The following is a 15802-nucleotide window of genomic DNA, read 5'->3' as shown; positions in this document are numbered from 1 at the left end:
CTCTTTTAACTTGGGCATCTGGTGCTCTTTAAGGACTAATTCTATCTTAGGCCATGACAGCACCATTGAACGCGTTCAACATTTGTTTTGTGGTATTAAAAAATAAAAAGAGCTTCTTTCCCAAGAAGTTCATGAAACCTTATATGTATGGAAATTGCATAAAGCAGAGCTAGGAAATTATCGTATTGTTGCCTCAGTCGCTTCCAGTGTCATCAAACCGTGGCTTAGCAAATCAAGCGAAGAAGATCTGAAAAGGCGCTGTGAATGATATACAACCGGAAAATAATGAGCCTAACAAAATCTGTGAGAAAACATTACCAGCATCTTCCCCTTCATGATAACACGCGTCCCCTTACACTTACCATCTATTCCATGCAGAAAATGTTTTCAACTTTAACTGAAGGTCTAGTCAAGCCTCTCTTGCATTCATCATTTTCACCATGAGATATTCTCCCCTTTTTTCGACAAACTGTCCTGATTTAGTAAATTACTGTGGGCCAATTTCCTCTGCATTATGCTTATTGGATAGACAGAGTGCAAGTCACTGGGGAAGGACAGAAACAGGCCGTCGACTCAGTGGCCAGACACAGGAAGCTGCTGGAGAATGGTAGTAATTACTACAACAAATCGGCCTTTCTTTCTCAGCAAAAGCTCCTCTTGAGATCTTTCTGAGGAAATTTACCCCATGTGGATGTTTGGATACTGCATACATATAGTGTCTGTTCAAAGAGACAAACATTGCAATCCCCTATATGTAAACTACTTGCCTCAGTGACATTAGTTGTGATTAAACTTGTATAACAACTGATGCGCCATCATGCTCTGCTCCACGTAGGAAACTGAGAATGTTTATTTAGATACTAAACCAAGTCAAACCATACTTCCTCCATATACACATGTTTTGCTCAAGGCTTTTTTCGAATATCATTCCAGTATTTAAAACGTGATCTGGATCCGGTGCCTTTTTCAAAGTGCAGACAACAGACAATAACCAATAGTCAATAAAAAAGGAGGGGAAGAAGGAAAAGACATTAAAGGAATGTGCAAAAAAGATTTTGTCCTGAGGAGAAGAATGTTGCTCTTATGTCAGAGTCTGACTACATCTTGTAAAATGAACTCTTGTTTTACAACCATTTGAATACTATAAAAACCAACTGATGTCAAAGCATCCAAATTTGTTCTGTTATCTAAATGAAACTTATCATTTGTTTGAACATGTCCCATATGAGGAGCTGAATAAAAAAACATCAGTGCATGTATGTAAACCAAGTAGTAAAGGGTTCCATACACACCGTAAACCCTCAGGTCGTACTCTCTGTGTTGCTCTCCTCCAGCGTTGACCGCCACACAGGTGTACCTGCCAGTGTCACTCACCTGTGCACTGCTCAGGGACAGCACTCTGCCACCTGACAACACCTGAGAGAACCAGAAACCAATCAGACTGCAAGGACTACACACATGCAAGTAAACACAGACAAAAATATCTAGAGAATAAGAAGTTTTAGTCTCTGACACACTTCAAACAAACAAAAAAAATCCCTTAATGCATCATTATTATGATTATTACTCCCGGGAGGGAGGTGATGTAAACCCAGGTGTTCGCCTGTTTGATATCTCAAAAATTAATGGGCAGATTTTAATTAAATTTGGCGAAAGATGGGCAATATTAACATGTGACTAACTTTAGGAGGTTATTTGGATCAAATTGTGAATCTGGATCCTGAAGACTGATCCAGGTCTTTGGTAGGATTTAAGTTGCTATAAACCATATTTTCTGATTTTTCATCCATCAAATTTGGTTCCTTAAATCTACGTAAAATTGGCAATGAGACCTATTCCTTGGTCTATATCTCTGAAAAATTAGGGCATATTTTGATGAAAATGGTTAAGGTGATGTACTTTAAACAGAGAGTATATATTAAGTATCAGGAGTGGTTGCGATCATGGTCGGGATCAATAAAGTCAAACCTGCTCTTGGAGTTTAGAAAGAAAATTTATGAACAGATATGATGGAATGTTTATTCAGTATCCACGCAACTCTTTGAGTGCTTTCTTCTTCAACTTTACAGCTGACTATGATGCAATCTTAATAACACATAAGATAGGTTGTTACCAAATTCAAACATTAATAAATTAATCCATTTAACAAACATGTAGGCACCTGTATGCCATGAGAAACACTGGCGACAGGGCTGCCATCTTTAAGCCACGTGAGGCTGGGTAAAGGAACACCCGTGGCCTCACATTCCAGCCTGACAGCCTCATTCACCACCACTGTTACCGTGCCGCCTCGGCTGGAAATGACCGGAGGCACTGCAGGACACAGGAAAGAAGGTCAAGGTTTATTGTGAAAATCCAAGACAACAGTCACACATTGTACTTGGTTGAACTGACTTAAATAAACATGTGCATCACTTGATCGTTATTTAACTGGATAACCACAGAAGATCTGAAAACGTCTGTTGAAAAAAAAAAAAAGGGAAAAAAAGTGACCCACCAAACACCTGCAAGCTGTGGGATATCTCTGCAACTCCAGCCAAGTTGACTGCTACACATCTGTAGATCCCAGCGTCTGACAGTTGAGCTCGCTCAATCTCCAGCACCTGGCCGCGCTTCAGCATAGTCACCCCAGCTGCGCTTGTCAAAGATCGGCCATCTTTGTACCAAGTAATAGCTGAAGCACAAAGGTAATTATAAGCCAGAGGAATAAAAGCTGGCGCAGAGTTCAAAGTGAAGAAACAACACCAAATTTGGGAAAAAGCAAAAATGTTTTTTGCCTTGATTTTAAAAGTTGAGAGCAAGTCTCGGAGCTTGTGGAAACTTGCTCACTCAAAAAAATTAAGGGGTTTTAGGCCAACTTTCACATAAATTCAACAAGCTTCTTCAACTTTACTAGAAGACTAGAACCATTTTTCCAACAGATATTTGGTAGTGAAGAGCATTGTCTAGCACATTGGCCCAGACTCTCATTTGGTGTTCTGCTGGGCTGAGATCTAAAGACAGTGGACAACAGATTCCCATCATCTTCATACTCCTCAAGCTTGATATGGAACCATCCCCAAAAAGCAGTCTTCAGTTACACTGGAATGTGACTGCTTATCTGAACTGACCTACAGTGCATCCAACTGAAAGAAAAGCAGTGTGAGGAGAGTGGAACTGCCTGCAGGGAGTCATCTGAGATCAATTTTCTGCTGTTACATTAAGGGTAAAGATAAGCCAAAGCTAATTCCAACTCAGCAGTCAAGGGAAAACTACGCCCTGGAACTGGTGAGTGAGCGCAGCAGGACAGAGGAGGACATTTTTGAGCTCTCTTACCAGGTAATGGGCTGCCTGTGGCCTTGCACTCAAGCTCAGTGGAGAAGCCTGACAAGACCGTTTGATTAATAATGTCTCCAGAGGACGGGATGCTGGGAGGCTCTGAGGGATGCAAACAGAATGACACAGGAAAATCATAATTCATCGATGATATTCTTATGCATTGTGCTTTTGGAAGAAGAGGGAAGAATAAAGGACATAAAGAGGGAAACATAATTAAGAGAAGTGAGACGAGGACGACAGATGGAGAAGTGTGTCTGTACGTTACCATGGACACTGAGCCGTATGTGCTGTTGAGCTTCGCCTGCCGCATTAGTAGCGAGACAGGTGTATCTCCCAGAATCCTCAGGTTTTGCCCCAGTGACCTTTAGCAGTCTGCCTGCTGACTCCAGCTGGTACACACAAGAAACAGGATATACACACTGGCAATTACTGGTAAACTGTGCACATTGAAGGTATTTTTCTGAATTTAGCAAGCTTCTCAAACCTGGTTACAGACTCTCACAGAAAGAGACAACATTTTAAAAACCCTGTGCTGAAAAAAACACAACTAGAGTCCTTTTTTCTTCTGTGCTCTCATGAAGTGATGACACTATCCAAAAGGCCAATTCTGGGACTATTTATCCAAAAAACACAGATCATTCTTGTTCTTACAAGCTACTTGCATGACTAATATTACCTTTAATTAGACTTATTTAACAACTGATGTTTCATCAAGCTCAGCTCTGTGCAGGAAACTGACAATGTTTATTGTGATGCTGAACCATACTTGCTCAATATGCACATGTTTTGCCCCGGGCATCTGTCAAAAATCATTCCAGAGTTTTAAAACATGATCTGGTGCTCAGTTCAAAGTACAGACGGCCATCTATAACCAATAGTCAGTAAAAGAAAGTGGGAGGAAAAGGAAAAGACATTAAGTAAAGTGTAAAAAAAACAGTGTCCTGAGGACTTCTCTTACATCAGTATCTGGCATTAACTTGTATAATAAAAGTAATGTTTTACTGCGATTTACAATATTCGAGCTCATTTCAAAGCAATCCAATCTGTTTTTTTGAAGTAAAACAAACCCTCATCATGTCTTTGAATATATCTCACTTGTACATTTCAACAGTATGACTGAGCAGCGTTTACTCTCATGGGATTATCATGTTAGGTTAATGAATCAATGAGGCAACCGCAATCTTTCTGGTTAACACATAACTGAAAAGTCTGTGTTTCAATTTAATCTCTTAGGAAAAGCTAAAAACAGCAACAACAAAAAAACTATCACAAATTAAAATAATCAATAAATATATAACAATATAACCTTAAGCTGCTCCTGTGTTGTGTCAACAGGTCGACCATCTTTAAGCCAGGTGATGCTGGGAGGAGGGACGCCGCTGGAGATGCATTCCAGACTGATGGATTTGTGTAGTATCACTGCACGTTCAGCAGCCCCAGTGGCCCGGATGGATGGAGGAACTGGAAAGGATCAGAAAATACTTATTTCTATAATTAACAACAAGGAAAAAAAGCTACTTTCATAAAAGGGCAAAGAAAAGTATTTACCCACTGAGGGAGCTTTTCTGCAGCTTGCATTCAGAGTGCAAAATCCATATATTACAATTTGAATAGCAAAACAGTAAATTATTGTAAATTACATGACAAAGCATTACCATGAACGACCACATTGAAGTCTCTCTCATGGTCTCCTGCTTCATTAGTGGCCACACACTGAAACCGAGCTGTGTCGGAGACCTGAGTGCGGGGAATGATCAGTCGCCGCCCACTGGATGCAACCCGCAACCCCTCACCCTGTCTGACTGGTTTTCCATCCTTATACCACCTGGGAATGGACATTGTTACAATGGCTTTGTGTGCATGTTTGTAAATGCTAATGGACTCATTTTTATATAGCGCCTTTCTGCCTTAGCAGCACTCAAAGTGCTTTACAGAGTCATTCACCCATTCACACACACACTCACACTGATAGCGGAGGCTGCCATGCAAGGTGCCAGCCTACTCATCAGGAACAATTATGGGTTCAGTATCTTGCTCAAGATCACTTCAGCCTGGTCATCAGGGGGAAGTGAGGATCGAACCAGCGACCCTTCGGTAACTAGATGGCCACTCTTCCTCCAAGCCATGCCGCCCATGATTATAATGAATATGTACTCAAAGATTAATGTCTTACGTGATGACTGGTGTAGGTGTACCAGTGGCGTGACACTCCAGCTCCAGAGGGCTGTTGATGATCACCGTACTGTCTGTCACATCATCTGCTCCATCGATAAAAGGAGGAACTAGAGGAAAATTATGCATGTTATCACAAGGGGTTTACGTCAACATTCGTTTTTTTAATTAAATGTCACAGTTTTTTCTTCTATTTCTGTTGATAATACTGAACTGTCTGGTATTTGTGACAACGTTTTACTCTACATGTGAGTATCAGTCAGCCATGCAGAGCCACCGTCAAGCAGCAGGTGTCACGTTCCCAGGAGAAATGCACACAGAGCAGAGATAAAAACAGCATCACAAGGTCCCAGCAGTACGAGCTCACTGCACACAAGTTGTCGTGGCCGAGTGGTTAAGGCGATGGACTAGAAATCCATTGGGGTCTCCCCGCGCAGGTTCGAATCCTGCCGACAACGAGGGAATGTTTTCCCAGAGTCAATAAAACGCTTTCAGCCTGCAGCTGAAACTATCATACAGGCTGTTTGTTATGCCTGCATAACAAACATTTTCTCATAGATCTAAGATTTGAAATGAAATTAATAAGTGGGAAAGCCCAGTTCACAATCTGAAAGGAATTCAATTAAAAAAAAAAACATATATGCCAGAATATTTTTAAAAATGTCTGTGTAAAAATAATTGCCCCTTATAATTTTTAATAAAGTGGAAAAACTCTCTTTGATCTGTACTAAAATGTAATGTGTTCTTTCTTAGCCAGTGCTCCTCCCCTCTACCAAATACCTGATACAGAATACCAGTCCAGTAATTTTTGCATAATCCTGCTGAATAATAAACAAACAAAGAAATGGCACAACCTATTGGATGGTGGTAGCTGCAAATTTCTTTGTGTTTATTTTTCTGTTAATATTCTTCAAATTTGTTCCCTCCATCTTTTCCAATATTATTGAGGGGATCATTGTTGTTTTTTTTTGTTTTGTTTTTTTGTGTTTTTCCCAGACAGTACAGTTTAAAGTTTTTAAAATCAATGTCTGAGTGAAACTGCATACAGCAGGAATTGCATTGCGGCTTCCTTAACTATTTAACTTTTTCATAATGCGAGGTCACTGTATATTTCAGTCACATTAGTTATCTTACCAGGTTCCACATAAGCCAGTGATCCAAGTGTTTTGAATGATAGTGTCTGATTTAAGGTGCCTGTCCAGTAACACAGTGTAGTTTGGCTCCGTGGGTTGGCACTTAGAGTCAACAGTTTAGAGAGCATTGAACTGGAAAATCCAACCAATAAAAAAAAAAAAATTAAAAAAAATCAATGTGGAAAAAACAGTTCAGTCATTCCAAGACTTGACTAATCGTTGTATTTCCACATCAGCGAGCACCCGAGCAGGCCAGCTAAATTCCGGGGATGCATGTTTGATTGTACAGATAAAACTCCATAAAATCGTATTAGTTTTTGTTGGTCTGATGGCGAAAAACAACAAAAGAATCCTGTATGAGATAAGTGTGTGTGTCATATATTTAAGTGCCAGTATAGTATAATGCTGGGTGTGTCCCTACCTAAAACTCTGACATCGTACTTGATCTCCTTTTCCCCAGCGATGCTGGTTGCCACGCAAACGTAATGTCCCGAGTCTGAAACCATGGCTGATAGGATTTCTATTTTCCTCCCTTGCTCGAGGACACGGACACTTTCACCATCCAACACAGGAACTCCATCCTTCAGCCAGGTGAGAGAAGGGGGAGGGTAACCCCCAGCCTCGCACTCCAGGAAAAGAGGCTTACCGAGGACCACTTTTTTCTCGGAGGGGCCGTCATCTCCCCCTGCAATGGAGGGAGGCACTGGGGATGGAAGATGCATAAAAGAAGAGTTACTCATTTGACAACTTGAATTACAATGCTCATTTATATTTCACTAGTTTTTAATCCTCAACTGGGAAAATGTGTGTAGATATCAGGTGTCAGGGGTAAAATTCTTACGGTACACATCAAGGTCATAGGTCTTTTCAGCGTTCCCAGCCACACTGGATACCCTGCAGGTGTACTGGCCAGCATCTGATGCCTGCACCCGAGGGATCTTCAGGTAATGGCCTCGCTCAATGTACTGAGCCTGTCGACTGGACAGGATGGCTTCTCCTTTTCTGTACCAGGTGATGATGGGGAGCGGCACTCCACGAGCCTCACACTCCAGTGTTACCACTGTGTCCAGTAGGGCGGTGACCTCAGTGGTTAGGTTTCCACCTTTGATAGAGGGGGGGACTGGCACAACAGTACAAAAGTGAACTAATGTGCCAATTTATTAGGTACACTTAATAAAAAAAAGCAGTATAATTCAACGATAAATCCTCCCTTGATGAGGGTTTTAAATGCTAATTTTTATTGAATAATTTGAGAGAGGTGTGATCTATTTTAATGATCATTTTGGAAGCTGGGGTAATTTGTGGTTCTGTTCAAATGAGCCTGGTAACACTGAAGAGGGTTCCTATTTTTATTAATACAAATAAATTTCACGGAAAATATTAGGAACACCCTTCGGCGCCTTCATCTGTTTAAAATCCAAACTTACCGTATACACTGAGATTGAAGTCCTTGGACTGTTTGCCAGCTGTATTTGTGACACTACACTGGTATCTGGCCTGGTCTCCCAGACGGGCGCTTTTTATCCTCAAAATCTGACCCCTGTTAGTGACTTCCAGATTAGGATCGCCAAGAAACACCAACCTAGAGAGAATCAGAATAAATACAGGGAAGGCAAATGCTGAAGAGAGATATTTTTTACCTTGTTATTTAATTGAAATTGATCATTATTAGAGAGTACTAACTTCCTGTCCTTATACCACTGGATTGTGGGAAAGGGCACTCCTTCAACCTTGCACTCCAGGGTGACCTCCTGTTTGAGGACAGCAGTGACATCTCGGGAGGAGTCTGACCCGAAAATGGTCGGTGGGACTTTGGCACAAAGGGAGAAAACGATTTTTACATCAAGGTAAGATTCTCTATGTCTACACTCTCCACAAACATATAAATTCTAGAGATGTTGTCAAAGATATCTCACTGTCTTTACTCACCCAGAATGTCCACAAAGAAAGCTTTTTCTGTGCTGCCGGCAATATTGATGGCTTTACATGTGTAGCTGCCTGCGTCTGCTATGGCAGCCTTCAGTAATCTCAAGATTTTACCCATATCAAGAATCTGGAGGTTGTTACTAGCAACCACCTGTTGATCAACACACACAAAAAAACAAAAATAACAACACAAGTTGTAATTTAGGAAATGGAGTGTGACAGTTATCATGGACCAAAGACAATTCAAGTAGAGCTTGAGAGCCAAAAACTTATTCAGACAAACAGTAACATTTAAGAAGCCAAAAACATTTAGAGCAGTCAGTGCAGAGCATTTTGATTCAGATTGCTCATAATTACCAGATTAAAGTAAGCGCTCTGATTTTCCCATCTGTGCCTCTCAGGAAAAGGTGCTACAGCAGCCAAGTGATGAAAAAAACAGGCAGCGGCTCTGCGAGGCTCCACAGCAGTGATTGTGCTGCGTGGTGCGCTGAGTCCCTAACAGGCATGCAGGGCTGCACTATTTGTAAAAAAAAAATGTAATTGGGATTAAATTTACTTATACTGACATTGTGGGAGTGTTAAAATGCTAATTGCGTCATTTTTGTGGGAATATGTATGAACTAAATATGTTTTCTGAAGTATGTGGAATATGATGAGAGGGCAGGACGTCTCCTTTGCGGCACCACAATATTTAATGAGACTTGGACACAAATTCAATCTTTTAGACTGTGTCTTCTTGTGAGTTGAAAATGGCGCTAGACTCTATTGCAATTAATCAATCACATTAATCAATGTGTCGATCTACAGGAGGGTATATTTAGTACATCAATAAGCTGATTTAAATGTCAACCTGTAACAAATAGTTTGTTATCACATCCAGTGGATGCAGAGAAATTAGGGAATTCACTGCAAATCATAAATGACAACCACCTGGTGGAGCTACAGGAAATGTTAGCAGACCACCAGAATCATAGTATTCATTACTGGGCTGTACAATATTTCACTGCAATCCATCAAATAGCTGTCAAGCTATTTTTGCCCGGGCCTAATAGGTAGAGCGAAAAAAAGAACCCGCAGACCAACACTGCCATCCCCAGATGCCAATAGCATGACGAAAAAAGCGACCATCTACCTGGAATGTTAAAGCAAAGAGTGTGCTGACTCTCCTCTTGGATCAATTTATTATAATCATTCTGTCATTACTGCCATAATGGCCGGTCTGCTATTAGGTTACTCTCACACATAAACACAGGATTCATTGTGGTTTGAGGCTTGTGTTCTTGGGAAATGTTCAAGCTTTATGAGCATTCCCATTAATGAAAGATCACCACAATTTTCTTTTACATGATCATCCACCAAGAGGATTTTAGCGAACATATTAGACCGCAGCTTAAGTATAGGTTATGTATATTACAGGGCAGGATGGTCCTAAATCTCTCTGGTTATAAATTTGCCAAATGCTAATACAATACTAAAAATAAAAAAAGAAAGACTGCTCATTTTATAGCAATATAATGATTGCACCTACAGGGGTCCCATCCTTGTACCAGGTGATGACAGGGGCAGGACTCCCTTTGACATCACACACCAAGTTGGTGGGCTGACTCAGGACCACGGACAAGTTGCCTGATGTGTCAATGTCATGGAACTCTGGGGGCACTGTGGAGACATCACATGTGATTGTTACATAAGATGCTATCAGCTGCAATTCTGGAAGAAGCGCAAGCAAATGACACATTAAACAAGTTGGTCACCATTGACTTTGAGCTGGTACTTCCTCTCAGTGGATCCCGCATCATTGACAGCAGTACAGACATACTCTCCGTTGTCCAGCGGGGACACAGAGGCCAGAATCAGCAGTGTACCGTCCTCCAGGATGGACACACCTGGTTCGTTACCTGTCAGCTCCTGGCCATTACGCAACCACCGAATCACCGGCTTGGGAAGACCTGGATCAGAGATGAAGGTAGAGAAATGCGAACCATCAGCATTGAGATTGTTTGGAGAAAACAGTGCTGTGCTTGATAAATTAGATTTAGATTGGTTTGAGGTTATTTAGCACAATACTTAGAAGCCTTAACAGGGTAAATGGAGCAGGTGGTGCAGTACCTTTGGCAGGGCAAGGGAAGGCAATTCGCTGGTTGGCAACTCTCTCCTGCAGGGGACTATTGAAAGGGGGCTCTAGTACCTCGACAACGGGGGGCACTGAAATATACAATATAAAGGATTGATGATAATACACACTGCAAAGCAACCGTGACAGATTCAATATGTATCTTGACATGAGTTGTACTGTATGTCCTTCGCCGAAAGAACTGAGCTCCACATAATGTACTGGGTGTCTTACTTCAGCATGTGTAAAATGTTCGATTCTATAGATGCCTAATTCATATACTACAGGTGCCTTAAATGTTTTCTCATACTCTAAAATCATAATGTACAACAGTAAGAGAGAGCATATTAATGCAATATACCCATATGATATGTGTACGTTTCACATAAATCCAGCTCTTTGACAACATACCCGCAATAAAACAATGATCCTTCCACGAAGTCTGACTTTTTTCAAACCAACCTTGCACCAGAAGCTGAACTTGAGCTTCGTCTCTGCCTGCAGTGTTGGATGCTATGCAGGTGTAGGTTCCCTCATCACCCAGGTTTACGGAGCTCAGTGCCAGACTGCCGTCAGAAGACACAGGGTGTTTCTTTCCATCCTTCGTCCAAGTGATGGTGGGTTCTGGGAACCCCTGTGCTACACAGGGTAACTCCACGGGTTGACCAATGGGCACTTTCATGACCCTTGGGCCAGCCTGGATGTTGGGGGGCACTGCAGACCAGACATCAGATGACTGACTCAAAGACCTCATGTCCCATTTTTACTTTGAGATTATTTGCAATTGCATTTACACCAAAAAAATCATAAAGGTGGTGTTCTTTTGTGAAGATTATGAAGCTGAGGAAAACGTATGTCACATAAACTTCTCTCACAACAAATCTATCTTATGTTCAAATATATATATGTATAAAATCCCTATTGTTGTTGTTTGTAATCAACCTACCAAAAACTTGAAGCTCAATGGTTTGTGTCAGGTTGCCAGCAATGTTGGTGGCAACACACACATACAGTCCACTGTCTGACACTCTGGTCTGTGAGATCTTCATTGAGCCCGAGGGAAGCTGTGTGTGCCTAGGACACACACACACACACACACACACACACACACACACACACACACACACACACACACACACACACACACACACACACACACGGCAAAAAACTCAACTGTGAAGTGAAGCTTGCAAATGCAAAACCACTCACACTTCCCCCGAGGCAATCAACAGTTGAGAGGCACAGGATGTGTTCTATTAGGGAAATAAAACAATTTTCTCCTACAGGTTAAACATCTCGAATTAATATCCCAGAACTATATAAGGTAGTTTTGAGATTGTCAGCATTATCATTCAGTTTAGATTGTGTGTTTACCTCGGAGAGAAAGGAGAGATAAGCTGCCTCTCCTTGGCCCAGCTGATGGTGGGTGGGGGGACACTGTGGACCTCGCATGGCAAAATAGCATTGTCACCCTCAATCACTGACATGGTCAATGGCACAAAGGGGCCTCCTGCATTTCCACTGGACCTGGGACGGACTGAACGTAGAGACATGGATGGACAGGCAAATACAGATGATGTGATGATGTGTAAATTGTAAAGATTTAACCAGTGAGTCAAAAGAAAATATGAGTTTCTCACCTTGGCCCTGCTCTATCCTGAATATTTATTGTTAAAATGGTGGTTGCAATATAAGTATGTAATCCTGTGGGGCAAGATTTCATGTCTGAAAGTGTTTTTGCCACTGACACAGTCAGTTTGTCATTTTCAGTATCTGACAGCGTAATTGAAAGGATTCATGTTTGTTTGGTTCCATCTTCTGTACTGGTGTTGTTAGGGTGTTACGGGGTGTTTACAGAAGAAGAAGGAGAAGCTTAAATTCATCAGAGCGGAGTATTTAGTTGACATTGACGAAATGCTATAAAAAGATTTCTACAGGAATAAACAAGCTGATCTCATTGTGGGTGAGGTAGAGAGTTTCTGGAGATGAATCAGAAGACAGACAAGGGAGAAACAGGCGGAGGATTTTAAATCATTAAAGAAGGCAGAGCTCACTAAACTGTGACTTGGTGTTGTGATCTGATGCACACAGAGGAAGAACATCTGTGTTTAAAGAGTGGGATTGTTATTTTGGTGATCTATATGAGTCCAGCAGTAATGAGAAATCACCACACCATACAGTCTGTCACCGCGTCAGTGGGTTTCACCCCTCTGATCACTGTGCTTGAGACATTCTTTCATGTGGCCAAAATAAACTGGAAGAAACAGCCAAGACTAGGAAAATCTATCCATCCAGTAAGTAAGCTCGACATGTTAGACATGTGTTTTATTTCTGTGGGGAGCTGTCCAGTGAATGGAAGTTGAGATGGTTAGAAGGTTAGAAGGTGGTGAGAGTGATGGGAGCTATACAGCAAGCTTAATTGTCAGTGGCATTAATAGGCTACAAACGATAAAATACTGCATTCAGCCTTCAGATGGACACATTTACAAGTGTGCTGAAATCTAGCCATAGCAGTTAATCCAACAAGTGGAATACAGGTTGGCACATATCCGTTTCTCTTTATGAGAACCCACTGCCCCCGTTACTGCAGAGGTAACCAGTGACGTCGCCCAGTTAACATGGACAATAATGGATGTAGAACTGTGAGAACAGTGGAGAAAGTGACACAACGGAGAACTCAGGGCTCTGCCCATTTTCACACCTACACAGACCTCACCAATATCTATGGAAAGTGGGCATGAACGCGGACGGGAATATGAGTTGCTGGTTTTAGAAAGTTCAGACATCAAAACTATCTGATTGTCTGAGATTTTTAAATGTTTTGCCATTGTGAAAAAATATGAAGGCACAACCTATTGCACGAGGTAAACTAAAATGAGGGGCAGAAGCAGGTAATTGCTGCTATAAACAATAATCATGATTAGTGTACTGATGATGGTTTGATATTAGATGCTTCATTCAATTTTCTCATATTTCTCCAGGGAACTGTCTATGCATAGGCTTTACCATAGACCGTGAGCTGAACTATCCTCGAGCTGTGGCCTGCAGCGTTGGCAGCTGTGCAGATGAACTCTCCAGTCTCATTTCCAGAGGGTGAGGTGATGAGCAGGCTGCCGTCAGAATCCAACGAGAAGGCTGGACCACCCAAGTACAGCAGTTCTCCACCCTAAAAAACAGATCACAGCGGGTAAAGGGCAGAGGCCTGAGCTCAATTCATTACCCCACCTTTCATAAAACATGAAATGGTGTCCAAGAGAGAGTTAATACCAGAGGGCATGTTTGTTTTATTCTCTACCCTTCAATAAAATAAATGTTAAACCAACTGAACAAACGTCAAATGTAATACCAGAAGTACCTTCTGGCTCAGGCCCTAATAATGAAATGAGCCCAAACACCACGTTAAGGTGTGCATGAGAGTTGTCTCTGAAATGTCTTTTTGGATTTTTACATTTGATTTGACTGAAGTTAGAGAAGCAAAAAGAACTCAGAGACGAAATCAGATGCGAACAGCTGGTGGAGGACGTAGAGTTTCACGCGTCCCTGTAGGCCAGTTCACTGTAACAGCATCACTATGACAACGCTGAAAAACTAGTGTAAAAGATGGAAAAGAGAGAGCACACATAAGCTCACTGGCTTATATGACACACAAAAATGCATGTGGAGCGCACACACCTAATGAACCAGTGGACACAGGTAGAGTTGATTTAATGGAGCGAGACATAAGGAACACACATGCGCCCTCAAACAGACACGCAAGCTTTTTCCTATCATGTGATGGTGTCTTTCCAGAACCTATCAAGGAATTAGGCATTGCTGTAAAAATATATATAGCAACCTGACCTTTGACACAAAACAACACCTGGACCTGTTCCATTAGAAAAACCGAACCCACATCTGGATTCTTTCAAGCAGAGATCATCAGAACTACACAAACAGCAAAACAGCATTCACTGATCCATTTATGAGTCAAGAGATTTATCTGTGTTTAGTTGTGGGATGGCATGATATTGCCAAAAGAGATTTCCAAACATTGCTTAATGTGGAGTCTTGTCTTTCACTAGACAAGATGTGGCCAGAACCTTGGTTATTACTGTATACTTCACTAGCATCCTCATTTCATGCGGTTTCCTCTTTAATCTCTTTTTTTTAAAAACAAAACAAAAGGAAAACACCACTGCACATAGAGCATTGTTTTTTGTGGCTGCCGTTTTATTTATTCAGGCAAAACTCACCAATAACAATTCTTTCTTTTGCAGGTTCGCCCTGATCACATTCACAGTTTCACATTCACAGCTGGAAGCTGACCAGTACAACCCAAATTTTGATGTGCTGAGCAGCTCCACTGGAGCAGTTGGGACTGAAAGTCTTGCTCAAGGGCACCTTAGCTGTGGGAGGGGCAAGTATTGCTTCATCACTTTCTTCATCCAGATTTATTCTCTCAGTCAAGGCAGTTGAAAGACCTTCAACCACTGCCTCTGAAGGCCACCACTGCCTCTTAAATTGGATCACTCAATACTTGGAGAGCTAATGCTAATACAGACCTTAGACCAGGTGATCTCAGGTGTGGGAACTCCACTAGCATGACAGGGCAGAGAGATGGGTGTTCCTTCAATAGTGCTGAACACCTGAGGGCCGTGCTGAATGGAAGGAATCACTGAGAAACAAAAACAGAAAAGTTATGACAATTATTGTATTGCGTACATTCATTGTTTTTGTTTTCTGTGTCTCAGAAGCATCTGGAGAAAGCCTGTGCAGTGGTTGTCATTATCTGCCTTGTTTTTGTTTTGTCAAAACCTTTGTCTTTGCAGAAATGATGACATGCAGAAGTTTTGGCACTCAAGCTCTTCCTATGTTCAGTCTTTTTATGTAGTTTCATACTACGTAGTCTCTATGCTAAGTATTTCTAGGTTGCGACTAATCCACCTACAAACTGACCTACATATTGTGCATAAATGTCCAGTGTTCTGTGAATGTACATGTGAACAGGACTGACCTAATTTCAGGGAGCTACTGCCTCTTACGTACATTCTACGGGCAATTCCTGTTTGTGTTGGTAAAATCTGGCAACGACTGACTTTGGTATAAATGCAGAACACATTTTTTCCTCTAACTGTGCTCCAAACTCTGCCATCACCCTCAG

The 15802-nt window shown here is 41.6% G+C and overlaps 1 protein-coding gene and 1 non-coding gene across 3 annotated transcripts in view; one reads left to right on the top strand and one right to left on the bottom strand.

The window, feature by feature from the left end:
• Window positions 1–15802, bottom strand: part of hmcn1 (hemicentin 1) — a 75787-nt gene that overhangs the window by 22352 nt on the left and 37633 nt on the right. For both annotated transcript variants that reach the window (XM_086223240.1, XM_086223242.1), the window contains exons 20-40: window positions 15204–15316; window positions 13669–13828; window positions 12037–12199; window positions 11609–11736; window positions 11125–11376; window positions 10659–10754; window positions 10304–10498; window positions 10078–10208; window positions 8553–8700; window positions 8307–8433; window positions 8051–8205; window positions 7465–7743; window positions 7045–7326; window positions 5492–5600; window positions 4974–5143; window positions 4625–4779; window positions 3584–3707; window positions 3316–3417; window positions 2498–2674; window positions 2162–2313; window positions 1293–1416 (exon numbers count right to left, since the gene is read on the bottom strand). In XM_086223240.1, the coding sequence (XP_086079366.1) occupies window positions 1293–1416; window positions 2162–2313; window positions 2498–2674; window positions 3316–3417; window positions 3584–3707; window positions 4625–4779; window positions 4974–5143; window positions 5492–5600; window positions 7045–7326; window positions 7465–7743; window positions 8051–8205; window positions 8307–8433; window positions 8553–8700; window positions 10078–10208; window positions 10304–10498; window positions 10659–10754; window positions 11125–11376; window positions 11609–11736; window positions 12037–12199; window positions 13669–13828; window positions 15204–15316 (3342 nt within the window). The remainder of the gene's footprint in view (window positions 1–1292; window positions 1417–2161; window positions 2314–2497; window positions 2675–3315; window positions 3418–3583; window positions 3708–4624; window positions 4780–4973; window positions 5144–5491; window positions 5601–7044; window positions 7327–7464; window positions 7744–8050; window positions 8206–8306; window positions 8434–8552; window positions 8701–10077; window positions 10209–10303; window positions 10499–10658; window positions 10755–11124; window positions 11377–11608; window positions 11737–12036; window positions 12200–13668; window positions 13829–15203; window positions 15317–15802) is intronic.
• On the top strand, window positions 5867–5948 carry trnas-aga (transfer RNA serine (anticodon AGA)). The gene has a single exon. It is a non-coding gene; the product is annotated as a tRNA-Ser (tRNA).

Source organism: Aulostomus chinensis, chromosome 14, assembly GCF_037954235.1.
Source record: "Aulostomus chinensis isolate RoL2024-O1b breed Wild chromosome 14, RoL_Achi_v1.0, whole genome shotgun sequence".
Lineage (NCBI taxonomy): Eukaryota > Metazoa > Chordata > Actinopteri > Syngnathiformes > Aulostomidae > Aulostomus > Aulostomus chinensis.
The sequence above is the reverse complement of the archived record's forward strand: the minus strand, read 5'-3'. Positions and strand labels throughout refer to the sequence as shown.